This window comes from Plecotus auritus (genome assembly GCF_963455305.1).
Source record: "Plecotus auritus genome assembly, chromosome: 5".
Lineage (NCBI taxonomy): Eukaryota > Metazoa > Chordata > Mammalia > Chiroptera > Vespertilionidae > Plecotus > Plecotus auritus.
This window is the reverse complement of record NC_137776.1, coordinates 80,933,410-80,947,791: the sequence shown is the minus strand read 5'-3', so window position 1 is coordinate 80,947,791 and position 14,382 is coordinate 80,933,410. Positions and strand designations below refer to the sequence as shown.

At 39.4% G+C, this 14,382-nt stretch overlaps 1 protein-coding gene across 4 annotated transcripts in view; it reads left to right on the top strand.

Annotated features, from left to right (window-relative positions):
• R3HDM1 (R3H domain containing 1) overlaps positions 1-14,382 on the top strand; it is a 145,084-nt gene that overhangs the window by 59,075 nt on the left and 71,627 nt on the right. For all 4 annotated transcript variants that reach the window (XM_080667247.1, XM_080667245.1, XM_080667246.1 and 1 more), the window contains one exon: positions 6,983-7,291. In XM_080667247.1, coding sequence (XP_080523373.1) covers positions 6,983-7,291 — 309 coding nt within the window. The remainder of the gene's footprint in view (positions 1-6,982; positions 7,292-14,382) is intronic.

Sequence of the window (14,382 nt, the reverse complement as noted above, 5' to 3'; positions counted from 1 at the left end):
GACAGTGAGGGGGTAGGTAAGGGCAGAAGGTGGGGTTGGAACTGGGAGGGGAGCTATGGGGGGAAAAAGGAGAAATAATTGTAATCTGAATAAAGATTTATTAAAAATAAATAAATAAATAAATAAATAAATAAATAAATAAAAAGAGGAAAGGACTAAAGCAGGGAGAAGAGAGAAATAAAAAAAAAGAGAGAGAGAGTGGACTGACAATACTCTAGGGGAAGGGGGTTTGGCGGGTGCGGGAAGAGACTGGACAAAAATCTTACACCTATGGATGAGGACAGTGTGGGGGGTAAGGGCAGAGGATGGGGTGGGAACCGGCTGGAGGGGAGCTATGGGGGGAAAAGGAAAAATTGTAATAATCTGAACAATAAAGATTTATTAAATTAAAAAATCCTATCTAATAAAAGAGTAATATGCAAATTAACCATCGCTCCACTACACCCACAAGCCACGCCCACAAGCCAATCAGGAGCAAATGTACAAATAAACCAAACCAAGATGGCTACGGCCACAGAGAGCAGGAGGGAGGCTTGGGTTTCCCCGGCAATGGAGGAAGCCAAGCTTTCTGCCTGCCTTTGCTGGCCTAGGCCTCCACTCAAGGCTACAAAGTGTCAATGATAGAAGATACATAAACCCAAACATAAATGGCGGCAGCCACGGAGCTGGAAAGAGCAGGTGGCTAGGGTTGCCTGCGGTGATGGAGGAAGCCAAGCTTTCCGCACACCCTGGCCGGCCCAGGCCTCACTTAATGCTACAAAGTTTCAGTTATAGAAGATACATAAATCCCAATAGAAATGGCTGCGGCCACAGAGCAAGCAAAAGGCTTGGCTCCGCTCCAGGCTACAAAGTTTCAATTGTAGAAGATAAATAAACCCCAGATACCAGGGCCTCCGTTTGGGTAGCCAGGGGGCGTGGCCAGCCTGCAAACCACCACAGGCCCCTCGCCCAGGCCACCCCACGCCCCAAGGGAACCCCCCCCTGATCCGGGACACCCTTCAGGGCAAACCAGCTGGCCTCCACCCATGCACCAGGTCTCTATCCTATCTAATAAAAGAATAATATGCAGATTGACCATCACTCCAACACACAAGATGGCTGCCCCCATGTGGTCAAAGATCCTGCCCCCATGTGGACACAAGATGGCCGCCACAAGATGGCCAGCGGGGGAGGGCAGTTGGGAGGGACCAGGCCTGCAAGGGAGGGCAGTTGGGGGCGATCAAGCTGCCAGAGGAGGGAAGTTGGGGGCAACCAGGCCTGCAGGGGAGAGCAGTTGGCAGGGACAAGGCCTGCAGGGGAGGGCAGTTAAGGGTGACCAGGGGCCTACAGGGGAGGGCAGTTAGGGGAAAACAGGCTGGCAGGAGAGCACTTAGGCATCAATCAGACTGGCAGGCAGAAGTGGTTAGGGGCAATCAGGCAGAGGCAGGCGAGCAGTTGGGAGCCAGCAGTCCTTGATTGTGAGAGGGCAGTCGGACATCACTCGAGGGTTCCCAGATTGGAGAGAGTGCAGGCTGGGCTGAGGGACACACACCCCCGTGCACGAATTTCGTGCACCAGGCCTCTAGTATATATATAACTTTGATTTAATTATGGGGCTATTGTAAGTGAAGGTGTAGTAGACCATTTACTTCAGAAATAAATTTCTTAATGGACTATAATTTGAATTCTTAGGGTATGCATCAAATTTCATGGCTCTTTTCCCTGGCATTCTTCATAATTCATCATCAGTTATAAAAATAGAGAAAGGATGAACAGATGATACTCAGTAACTATCTTTTGCATACTGAGATAATCATCAACGGAATTTCAAATAACCATACAAAAGAATGTGGTGATTTCCAAAGCCTGCAAATGGGCTACATTTCTTGTAACCAATCACTTTAAGTGGGTGTTGTTTTGCAGCCAGTTACATTTTAAATAGGAAAAGGAGGTGCTAAGGCTTTTTTTTTCCTAAGTGGTATCGAAATTTTACTTTGGCCCATCTGGCGTATCTCGGTTGAGCATCGACCTAGGAACCAGGAGGTCACAGTTTGATTCCCATCAGGTCAGGGCATGTGCCTGGGTTGCAAACCCGATCCCCATTGGGGAATGTACAGGAGGCAGCCGATCAATGATTCTCTCTCAGCATTGATGTTTCTATCTCTCTCTCCCTTTCCCTTCCTCTCTGAAATCAATAAAAATATATTTAGAGGGAAAAATGCCCAGCCGTTGTGGTTCAGTGGTTGGGGGTCAACCCAGGAACCAAGAGGTCACTGATTCAATAACTGATCAGGGCACATGCCCAGGTTGCGGGCTCTATTCCCTTAAGGGCAACCTGTTTCTCTTTATCCCTGCCCCTTCCTTTCTCTAAAAAAATAATAATAATAATTAATAAAAACATTAAAAATCTTTTTTTTACTTTGATCGGCCAGTTTCCTTAACCCACATTTTTCTCATTACCACTTGACACTCTGGTAGACATTAATACATACCCTTGGTGCTCATAGTGCTCTTTGATTTATCACAGAGCCGGCTAAAGCTTGTCTTTCATCTGACACCTACATAGTTGGTCAAGTTGTCTGGAAGAAAGTTATATCTTAATGATTGTCTACCTTAACAACACATTCTATACCCTGGAATTTCTAAAGCTACTACACCTCATTTTAGTGTGATAGGTGCTGTCATCCATGAGGAAGCTTGCTCATTTATAGTTGAGAAGTTAGTGAAGAAACAATAGGTACTTCAAAGATCTTTCAGCTTTTACCTTTTTTAGTACTTTTACTTTAATTCTAGATTTTCTTGTAAGGTTCTAAGCTAATATAAGCCTTTCATATTTTTAGAAACTCTTGCGCTGATATTGTAAAAATGCAACTGGTTTATACATCTTAATTGTCATAAGAATTTCTTCTTTTTTAGATTATCCCCTAATACCGTTGGTTTGTTTTGCAATTTTAAAGTATTCTCTTTGGAAATATTCCAGAAGGAGATTCATATATATACATTTTGACCAAAAGTAAGAGTTTTTATTGGATAAAATTGCCTGGGTTCCTCCATTGCTTGCTAACATGTCTGTGTACAGGTCCCTGAACTCACCTTAGCCTGATTGCCCACATATAAAATGGATTGTGATTATAATAATTTTTAAGCCAATATGTATATTACCCCCTTTGTAATAAACTATGTAAATATAAGATTGGAAATCTAAATCAGATGTCAATGTTAGCTTATAGATGGCCAGCTATATTCCATAAAATTTAGGAATGATTAAAGAAAATTTTTTTCAAAACACCTGTTTATTGAGTGCCTTTGGGAAACTTTTCTCCTGAAATGCAGGCGTGTACCATTACTGAAAAAAAATGGCAAGAACTACTTTTCTCAGGTTTTTTGTTTGTTTGTTTTCTTAATCCTCACCCGAGGATATTTTTTCCATTGATTTTTAGAGAGAGGGGTTGGGGGGAAGAGAGAGAAAGATCGATTGGTTGCCTCCCTCAAGCAACGGGTCTGGGGAACAAACCTGCCACCCAGGTACGTGCCCTTGACCAGGAATCGAACCCAAGACCCTTTGGTGTGCCACACCAGCCAGGGCAAGTTTCTCAGATTTTAATAAAAATTTTTAGTTACAAGAAAAATATGTTTATCTTCCATTTATAAAAGAGATGTGTTTATGTGTCTGCATGTTCCTGTATGTATGTGTTGTTTCTTTAGGCTGTTGTTCTTAATGGTACCTCTAGTACATTTTTCTTTAAATTTTTTTTTTAATTTATGCACTTTGGTCCCAAAAGAGTACCTCACTGTGCCATATCAAATAAAGGCGGTAACTGGCATAGATGTTATGTAAGTTATTACTGTCTGATAATAAAATAAGTGAAGTTTTTATTTTATTATTTAGTGTTATATAACTAAATAGAGCAGCCCCTTCATCAAATCAGGAAGGAAGGAAAGTGGTTTTGTTTTAACTGACCTAAACCAGGGGTATTGGTTAGATAATAGGATTTAAAGTACCTGTTTCAGTGAATCTAATCATTTTATGACAAAGTTATCTTTCTAATTGTGTATTAAATTTAAGCATAGGTATATTCTCAAAATTTTTACTATGTAGAGTTTCCTCATTTTGCATTGTTTTTGTTGTTTCCTACATTGTTGTGTTGAAGATGACTTTATAAATCTAGTTTAAGCTATTGCCAAAAAAAATATGACTTTCCATTTTTTGCAGTTCTTCTGATATTTTATTCTGACATTAACATTGTTTGCCAACCTGTTATTCCTTAGCCTGTTTGTTTTCTGCAGTCCTCTTCACAGCCTGTTCCGTACTCTACAGCTCATTACCCACCCCCGCTCCTGCCAATCTCACCCACCCAGCAATACTCTGTGGTACTATTTCTCTATTCACTCCTGCATTGTTTTTTGTGGATGGATGTGTGATGAAGGCTCGTGAATGTGATTAAAGTCAGGGATACATATATACTGAAAAGTGTTTCTATCCTGTATTAGAAATAAATTAGTTTTCTTTCATAAAATACTAGAAGGCTGGTGTACAAAATTCATGCACTGGGGGTGGGAGAGAGGGTGTCCCTCAGCCCTGCTTGTGCCCTCTCGCAGTCCGGGACCCCTCAGGGGATGTAGCAGTGTGGCAGGCAGCCAGGGAAAACCCTGAATCGGTGCCGGGCGCCCCACTGCTCCCACTCGTCCCGGGCACACTGTGCCTGCTGTCGCTGAGTCAGAAGAGGCTCCCCACCATGGCAGCTGCATTCACCAGCCATGAGCCCGGCTTCTGGCTTAGCAGCATTCCCCTTGTGGGAGCACACTGACCATCAGGGGGCAGCTCCTGCGTTGAGCGTCTACCCCCTGGTGGTCAGTACGCATCATAGTGACCAGTCATTCTGGTAGTCCCGTTGTAACGGTCACTTAAGCTTTTATTATATAGATTTGTTATATTGGCTAATCACAGTGTTTGTATAATCCCTAATCTTTTCCTTCCTTTCATAATGAAATAATTTTCATGTAGACAATTCTAGTCCTAACATGTTTTCACTGCTTTTCTCCTTGAGGTCAGTGCAGCTCAATGCAATCCTGGGATGGCAGCTTTCATCTGGAGATAGGCTTTCTAGTCTTTCCCAAAGCCATAGGCCCAGTATACTTAATGCCAGTTACTAGGGTGAATTGAAACTTAAAACTATGAGAGACATCCTCCTAAGTAAATTTCTAATGAAGATCTCTAGATATGTAATCTGTGACTATAAAGTAATGGTACCTCCTTTAATCCCAAGTATGCCCCCAAGTTATACCGCACGTAGGGCTCAGTTGCACCACTGCTGTACGTTTTCTGTGTGACCTGTAGTCAGTAATCATGTGAAACAGTGATGTACAGTACTTCTTGCATAGTGCCTAACATGAAATATTCAGTAAATATCAATTTCCTTCCCTTAAAATGAATCTCCCTAATAACATTCTTTCCCCATCACATTTTGAAAATGCTTTCCAAGTTAAATTACTAGCTATATCTTAAAATCACTCTACACTTTTTAGAAATGTTTTATTTGGGGTAGTTTTGTTTTGAGCTGGAGGTAACCTTATTTACCAGCTTTGGCTCTTAATGATTTTCAAAAATCACTTCCAGGCTGAAAAAGTGAAATTTTGCCAGCATTTTAAAGATTGACAACATTAAAAGGAATAACATAAAAGCCTCAAAATGTTTTGCAAAATGGCAGATCATTGGAATAACAAAATTGACTTTTTGCCAAGATGACTATAATGGTGGTGTGCAGTTATGGTATCTCTTTTTAAAATATTGGTAATTACAGCTAGTGTATTTAGATATATTTTTCCCTTTTGAAACTATGCATTGAGTTAGGAGAACAGAGCAGCTATTTGGGAGGAGTAAAACCATGTATTTTCAATCATTAAATCAGGTTCCCATTTTCATCCCTTATCTTCGCTATAGTCTTAATTTACTTTAGGAAAAAAAACACAGCAGACTATAGAAATTACAGACATGTAACTTTGATCTGACAACTTCATTGCCCAATTTTTTAAGTAACTTTTTTTCAGTTTTCCTCTTAGCAAAATGTGGAGGTGTGGTATATATTGTTGCCAATCTGTGGCTCCTTGGGAGCAGAGAAATGCCATTTTAACCCCGTTGTTTTCATTTCAGTGATGATATTATCTAGTCAGAACTGGTATTTACATTGTTGAGCCAGAGAAACATTTGTCGGGTAACATAAATCACAACCCTATCTTGGCTGGGCACCATTGCCTGGTCACCAAGTAGCAAAAGCAGTAAGAAACTATTGTTTGGATTTCATTTGTCTGACATGTGACTTAAGGAACAGACTGAAACAGATTAGGGAAGAATAGAATTAGGGCTAAATTATTTTTGAGAAATTAGAAAAAGGACAAGGTGGATAGATTTTCTATTTAATTTCTGCTAGTATATTTGTTAGGTATAATAGGAGACACAAAGTTGCTTTTAGTGAATCTTGCCTTCTAGGAAGAGGGGCGATGATTTAAAGTGAAGAATAATTAGTACTGTGCCTTACTGGTTACCTGGAGTTTGAAGTCCTTTCAGTTTCACTTTCACATCCTAATGTGCTTCTTTTTTTTTTTTTTTTAATTAAATTTATTGGGGTGACATTGGTCAACATCAACATATAGGTTTCAGGTGTGGGTTTCTATGCTAATGTGCTTTTAATCTTTATTTAAATAAGTGTTTTTTATTGTTTGTGTGTGAAATGTTGTTATACCCTACTCTTCTGCATGCTATGCATTTCCATTTTATGTATTTTATAAGCAATTTGTAGTGACCGCATTGTAATATTCCTCCTTCCTACCTTAGCGTTTAATTTTCTTGAAGCTGTTCTTTTATTAAGTCATGTCTGATAAAGATATATGAATTCCGTAATATACACTATTGCAACTCATCTTAAAATACAGGAAGTACTTTTCTTTGATAAGTTTGGTCTGTATACGGAAGGCATACTGATTTGACTTTTTCCTTTTTTATCAGGACAGCCTTGGGTCTCAGTTTAGCCACATGAGTCTTGCCCGCCAGCCATCTACAGATGGCTCTGACCCTCATGCTACCATGTTCCAGTCCACTGTTGTTCTTCAGTCCCCACAGCAGTCTGGTTATATCATGACAGCGGCTCCTCCACCACCACTACTGCCACCACCACCTCCTCCTCCCCCTCCCCCTCCCCCTCCCCCACTGCCACCTGGGCAGCCAGTCCCTACTGCTGGCTATTCTGCTTCTGGTCACCCTGTCAGCCAGCCTGTGCTCCAGCAGCAGGGATATATTCAGCAGCCCTCACCACAGGTAGGTCGCTTTTTCACCTCCCCTCTGTGGAGGCTTTTCATTTAAGATCACTTTTAACATTAGAGTCTTTTTGTTCATTTGTTTTTTGTTAATTCTCACCTGAGGATATTTTTCCATTGATTTTTAGAGAGAATGAAAGGGAGGGGGAGGGACAGAATGAGAAATATCAGTTGGTGCCCGCACTCAACTAAGGCTGGGGATCAAGCCTGCAACCCAGGTGTGTGCCCTTGACCTGAGACCCTTCAGTCCTCAGGCTGATGCTCTATCCATGGAGCAAAACTGGCTAGGGCTACATTAGAGTATTTATTTGTAATTTGACAGGGAAAGAATTTGTGCAAGCCCAGATGGTGTGGCTCAATGGTTGAGCGTTGAGGCCACAGCTCAATTCTGGGTCAGGGCACATGCCTGGGTTTTGGGCTGGATCCCCACTAGGGGGTATGCAAGAGGCAGCCGATCAGTGATTCTCATCCTTGATGTTTCTGTTTCTCTCCCTCTCCCTTCCTCTCTGAAATCGATAAAAATATTTTTTTTAAAAAGCATTTATAAGGATGTGTAAGCAAAACTTATCATTTTCTTTTCTCTGGTGATTTTCAAGTGCATGCTAGACAACATGACAGTTGAGTAAATTATGTGATTTGGGAGTTTTCCTTCTGACTCAGGTTTGTTTTTTATAATTTGCTTAAATGAAACACATTAAAGTAAACGCACTATAAAAATAAAATGCAGCCCTAGCTCATTTGGCTCAGTGGATAGAGTGTTGGCCTGCAGACTGAGAGGTCCTGGGTTCGATTCCAGTCAGGGGCACGTGCCTGGGTTACGGGCCCAATCCCCAGTGGGGGGCCTGCAAGAGGCAGCCGATCAATGATTCTCTCTCAGCATTGATGTTTGCATCTCTTTCTCCCCCTCTTCTTTAAAAAAAATAAATAAATAAATAAAATGCAGCCCTAGTGGGTTTGGCTCAGTGGATAGAGCGTCAGCCTGCGGATTGAAGGATCATAAGTTCAATTCTGGTCAAGGGCACATGCCCAGGTTGCAAGCTCAATCCCCAGTAGGGATCGTGTCGGGGGGGACAGCCGATCAATGATTCTCTCTCATCATCATTGTTATTTCTATCTCTTTTTCTCTTTCTTTCTCTCTGAATTCAATAAAAAATATATGTGTGTGTGTATATGTATATAAAAAAGCATTTTTATAAATAAGTAAAATGCATTTTGCCCAGCTGGCATGTCTCAGTGGTTTAGCATTGACCCATGAACCAGGAATTCACAGTTGAGTTCCCAGTCAGGGCACATGCCTAGGTTGCAGGCCAGATCCCCAGTGTGGGGCATGCATGAGGCAGCCAATCAATAATGATTCTCTCATCATTGATGTTTCTATCTCTTTCTCCCTATTCCTTCCTTTCTGAAATCAATAATAAAAATATATTTTGAACTAAAATCCTATATAATCAAAGTATAGTATGCAAATTGTCCCCTCGACTGGGAGTTTGACCAGGGGGCAGGGCCGGCTGGGGGAAGGGAGAGTGGTCCCAGCAGGCGGCAGCGTCAGGCAACTGGGGGAAGGGAGGGAGTAGCCAGCCAGCAGCTGCTAGGGACCCTACCAGTGCATGAATTTCATGCACTGGGCCTCTAGTAAATAAATAAAAATAAAATGCATTTTAAGAATAGATCAGTTTGGGGAGAGTTAACATCTTAACACTATTGAATTTTCCAGTACAGGAACATGTTATCTCTCACCATTTATGAAGATCTTCCTTAATTGTTCTCAACAATATTTTGTAGTTTTCATTATATAAGTATTACACATATTTTCTTAACTAGTGGCCCAGTGCACGAAATTTGTGCATGGGGGTGGTGTCCCTCAGCCCAGCCTGCACCCTCTCCAATCTGGGATCCCCCTCACAATCCAGGACTGCTGGCTCCCAACCGCTCGCCGCCTGCCTGCTTAATTGCCCCTAACTGCTTCTGCCTGCCAGCCTGATCACCCCCTAACCACTCCTCTGCTAGCCTGATCGATGCCTAACTGCTCCCCTGCTGGCCAGATCCCCCAACTGCCCTTCCCTGCAGGCCTGGTCACCCCCAACTTCCCTCCTCTGCCGGTCTGGTCACCCCTAACTGCCCTCTCCTGCAGGCTTGATCGCCCCCAACTGACCTCCCTTGCAGGCCTGGTCCCTCCCAACTGCTCTCTCCTGCTGGCCTGATCGCCCATAACTGCCCTCGCATACCGGCCATCTTATGACCACATGGGGGTGGCCATCTTTGACCACATGGGGGCGACCATCTTGTGTGTTGGAGTGATGGTCAATTTGCATATTACCTCTTTATTATATAGGATTATAACCCCTAAGTACTTAATGTCTTTAAATATTCTAAAGAAGATTTTTTTTTTCATTTAAAGATGACATTCAATATTCTTTTAGTTCAGTTGTACAGCATAGTGGTTAGATGTTTATTTATATAACTTATAAAGTGATCTCCCCTGATAAGCCTAGTACCCACCTGATAGAAAACATAGTTATTACAGTGTTATTGACTATATTCCCTGTGTTGTACTTTATGTCCTGGGACTATTTTGTGACTGCCAATTTGTATCTCTTAATCCCTTCATCTTTTTTACCCATCCCTCCAACCTACCCCCCACTGTTTGTTGATGTATTGGTGATAGCCATTCTGATAGATGTGAAGTGATATCTCATTGTGGTTTTAATTTGCATTTCTCTGATGATTAGTGACATTGAACATCTTTTCATATGTCTGTTGGCCATCTATATGTCCTCTTTGGAGAAATATTTAGGTCCTCTGCCCATTTTTTAATTGTAATTGAGTTGTTTGTTTTTCGTGTGAGGTTGTACCAGTTCTTCATATATTTTGAATATTACCCCTTTATGAGATGTACCATTAGCGAAAATCTCCCATAGAATCCATGTGTTAATCTGAATATGTTTTGAAAGTGCATATACTTCCCTTGTTTCCAAGCATAGGGGAAAGAATTCAGTCTTTAATCACTAACTGTTACATTATCTGTTCCTAGTTTGCTGAAAGTCTTTCCCGTGAATGAATATTAAATCTTGTGAAATGTTTTACTGTGTCTTCTGAAGTAATCATGTGATTCCCAACTACTCCCCTTTACTCTGTTAACACTGAATTATGTTGACTGACTTTTTTTTAATATATATTGTTATTTATTTTAGAGAGAGAGAGAAAAATCAGTGATGAGAGATAATCATTTATCGGCTGCCTCCTGCATGCCCCACACTGGGGATCGAAGCACAACCCGGGCATGTGCCCTGGCCAGTAATTGAACTGTGACCTAATTCATAGGTGGACGCTCAACCACTGAGCCATGCCAGCCAGGCTTGACTGACTTTTTGAATGTTAAACTAACCTTTCATTTCTCGGACATACCCACTTAGTCATGATATAGTATCTTTTTTATATATCTCTGGATTCACTTTAAGGATTTTTGCATGTATGTTCATGAAGAATATTGGTCTGTAGTTTGCTTGTCTTTTTCATGTTGTAGTATCAAGGTAGTACTGGCTTCAAAATGAGTTGGATATTGTTCCCTTCTTTATTTTCTAAAGGAGTTTGTGTAGAAATGATGTTACTCCTTCTTGTTTGCTAGATTTCATTAATGAATCTGTTTGGACCCAGAATTTTTTTTTTTTCAGAGACGATTTTAAAATTAAAATTTCCTATTTCTTTCTAGATCAAATTTGATAGTTGTATCAATTTTGTTTATGTTGTTGAGTTTATTGGCATAAAATTACTCATAATATCCCCTTATTATACTTTCAGTATTATTGGTAATTTTACTCTTCTCTCTTTTTCCTTTACTAATTTAACTAGAGATTTATCAGTTCTATACAATTAATGAAACTCTAAGATGTTCTTAAAAAAACAACTTAGAGTTTCATTAATTGTATTCATTTTATATTTGAAATATTTCTTCACTCATTATTTTCTTCCTTCTGCTTATTGTGAGTTTAATATGTTCCTTAGCTTCTAGTTTCTTAAGGTAGAAGCATGGATTATTAACTTCATGTGGTCAGAGAACCTATGCTAAGATTTCAGTGTTTTGGAATCTGTTAAATCTTATTTTATGTTCCAGCATGTGTCTTGGAGGGGAAGAGGGGGTATGAATTTGCATTTTATCATTTTCATGGTTTTTGATTTTTCTTTTTCTTTTTTTTAATTGAGATAAAGTTTACATAACATAAAATTAAGCATTTTATAGTAAACAGTCCAGTGTGACATTTTGTGCATTCAAAGTGTTTTACAACTACCATCTCTCTCTGGTTCCGAAACATTTGCATCACCCCAAAAGAAAACTCTGTACCATTAAACAGCTGTACCGATTTAACCCAACCTCCAGCCCTTGGCAACCACCATTCTGCATTCTGTCTTTATGGATTTACCTATCTATTCTGGATACTTCATATTAATGAAATCATGCATTGTGTTACTTCTCTGTCTGACTTCTTTGAGTTAACAATGTTTCCAGGCTAATCCACATTGTAGCATTTATCAATACTTCATTCCTTTTTGTGTCTGAATTATATGCCGTGTGTGTGTGTGTGTGTGTGTGTGTGTGTGTGTGTGTATTTGTTCATCTTTCCCACAATTTGTTCATCTTTTCCTCCATTGATGGATTTGGGATGTGTCCACCTTTTGCCTTTGTGAATATTGCTATTAATAAACATGTAGGTACATGAATTTATTCAGGTATCTGATTTCATTTCTTTGTGTATATACGTAGGAGTAGAATTGCTGGTTCATATGGTAACTATATTTAACTTTTTGAGGAACCACCAACTATTTTCCATGATGCCTATTTTTTAATCAGATTGTCTTTTTGTTAAGTTGTAAGAGTTCTTTATATATTTCAGATATTAGACCATTATCAGATGTCTATTTGCAGATATGTTCACTCATTCTGTAGATTGTCTTTTTACTGTCTTGATAATGTATTTAATGCACAAAAGTTTTTTTTTATTTTGATGAAGTCAACTTTATCCATTTTTTTCATTCTGTTACTCATGCCTTTATTATCATATCTAAGAATCCAGATCCAAGGTCATGATTCATCCCTATTTTCTTCTAAGAGTTTTATGGTTCTAGCTCCTATATTTAGATGATTTATCAATTTTGAGTAAGTTTTATATGTGGTATGAAATAAGGATTCAACTTCATTTTTTGTATGTGTGTATTTATTTGTTCCGGGATCATTAGTTGAAGAACCTGGTTTTTTTCCCATTGAATAGTTCTGATACCCTTGTCAAATAACAGCTAACCCTAAATGTAGCTGATTTCTAGACTCCGACTTTTACAATATTCTATAGTTCTACCTTTATGCTGATTTATTACTGTACCTTTGTAAGAAGTTTTAAAATCAGGAAGTATGAGTTCTCCAAGTTTGTTCTTCTTTGTCAAAATTATTTGGACTGATTTCTGGGCTCTGACTTTTACAATATTCTACATTTCTGTCTTTATGCTGTTTTACTACTGTACCTTTGTAAGAAGTTTTAAAATCAGGAAGTGTGAATTCTCCAAGTTTGTTCTTTGTCAAAATTGTTTGGAATCACGGTCCCTTGTGATCCCATATAAATTCGACAATTGGCTTTATCATTTCTGCAAAAGAGTCCATTGGAATTTGATAGGAATTGCCTTGAATCTGTAGATTGTGTTGCTTGTTATTGCCATCTTAACAATATTAAGTCTTCAGTATTAATGAATATAGGATGCCTTTAATTTCCTTTTTATTTTGTTGTTTCTGCATGTAGTGTTCTTTTTTTTATTTTAGAGAAGTATTTCCATTTATTCATTATTTTTTAAAATATTTTTATTGATTTCAGAGAGGAAGGGAGAGGGAGAGGGATAGAAACATCAATGATGAGAGAGAACCATCGATCGGCTGCCTCCTACATGCCCCCCACCAGGGACTGAGCCCACAACCCAGGCATGTGCCCTTAACCAGAATCGAACCTGCAACTCTTCTGTCCCACAGACTGATGCTCTATCCACTGAACCAAACCGTCCAGGGCTGCATTTAGTATTCTTTAAATATCAATTGATATTGTCTTGTGGTTTATAGTGTCTTTCAGATCTTCTACATCCTTATGTAAATTTTGTACAGTTCTAGCAAAAATGATAGTTGATTTTCTACTTCTCCCTTAAGTTCTATCAGTCTTTATATAGTATTTGAATCTACATTGAACAATTCATATTTATTATACCTTCCTGATATATTGACTCATGTTGTGAAATGGTTTTCTGTTTCTATTACTATTCTTTGTCTTAAAATCTATTTTATCTGACTTTAATATAGTGACTTCAGCATTCACTTGATTCGCATTTAAATGAGTTTTTTTTCACCCTCTTATTTGCAACATTTATACCTAAAGTGTCTTTTACATACAGTAAGTATATAGTTGTTGTTTTAGATGTTTTACACAATCTGATTAGTGTCTAGTTCTTTTATCTTTTATGTAGGTATTGACATGGTTAGATGCAGGTATTCTATATTGCTATTTGTTTTCCATTTGTCCTGTCTGTATTTTATTTCTATATGCTTCTTTTCCTGCTTTTTGTATTATTTGAACACTTTTAGTGGAATTTTTTTTCACCCCCTGAAGATATGCTTTCTACTGGCTTTAGAGAGAGGCAGGGAGAGAGAGAAAAAACAACAATCATTTGCCCCCTGTACATGCCCCAACTGGGGTATGTGCCCTGACCAGGAATCAAACACACCACCCTTTGTTGTAAGAGAAGCATGTCAAACTCAGAGGCTAACACAGGCCAAATAAATGCCGCAAGTTTAACATGCTTGTTGTAAGGGATGTTGCTCTAATCCACTGAGCCACACTGGCCTTGTCTTTTAGTGTTTCATTGTATTTCTTCTGTTGATTTCTTATCTACAGCCATTTGAATCTTGTTTTTGTGTCTATATTTAGGGACTACTATATGTACCTTTACAGTATCACAGTCTACCTGATGTTTAAATGAAACTGCAAGTATTGTGTCAAAGATGAAAGAAGTGTTAGAGGAGAGGAACATCAATGATGAGAGAGAAGCACTGATCAGCTGCCTCCT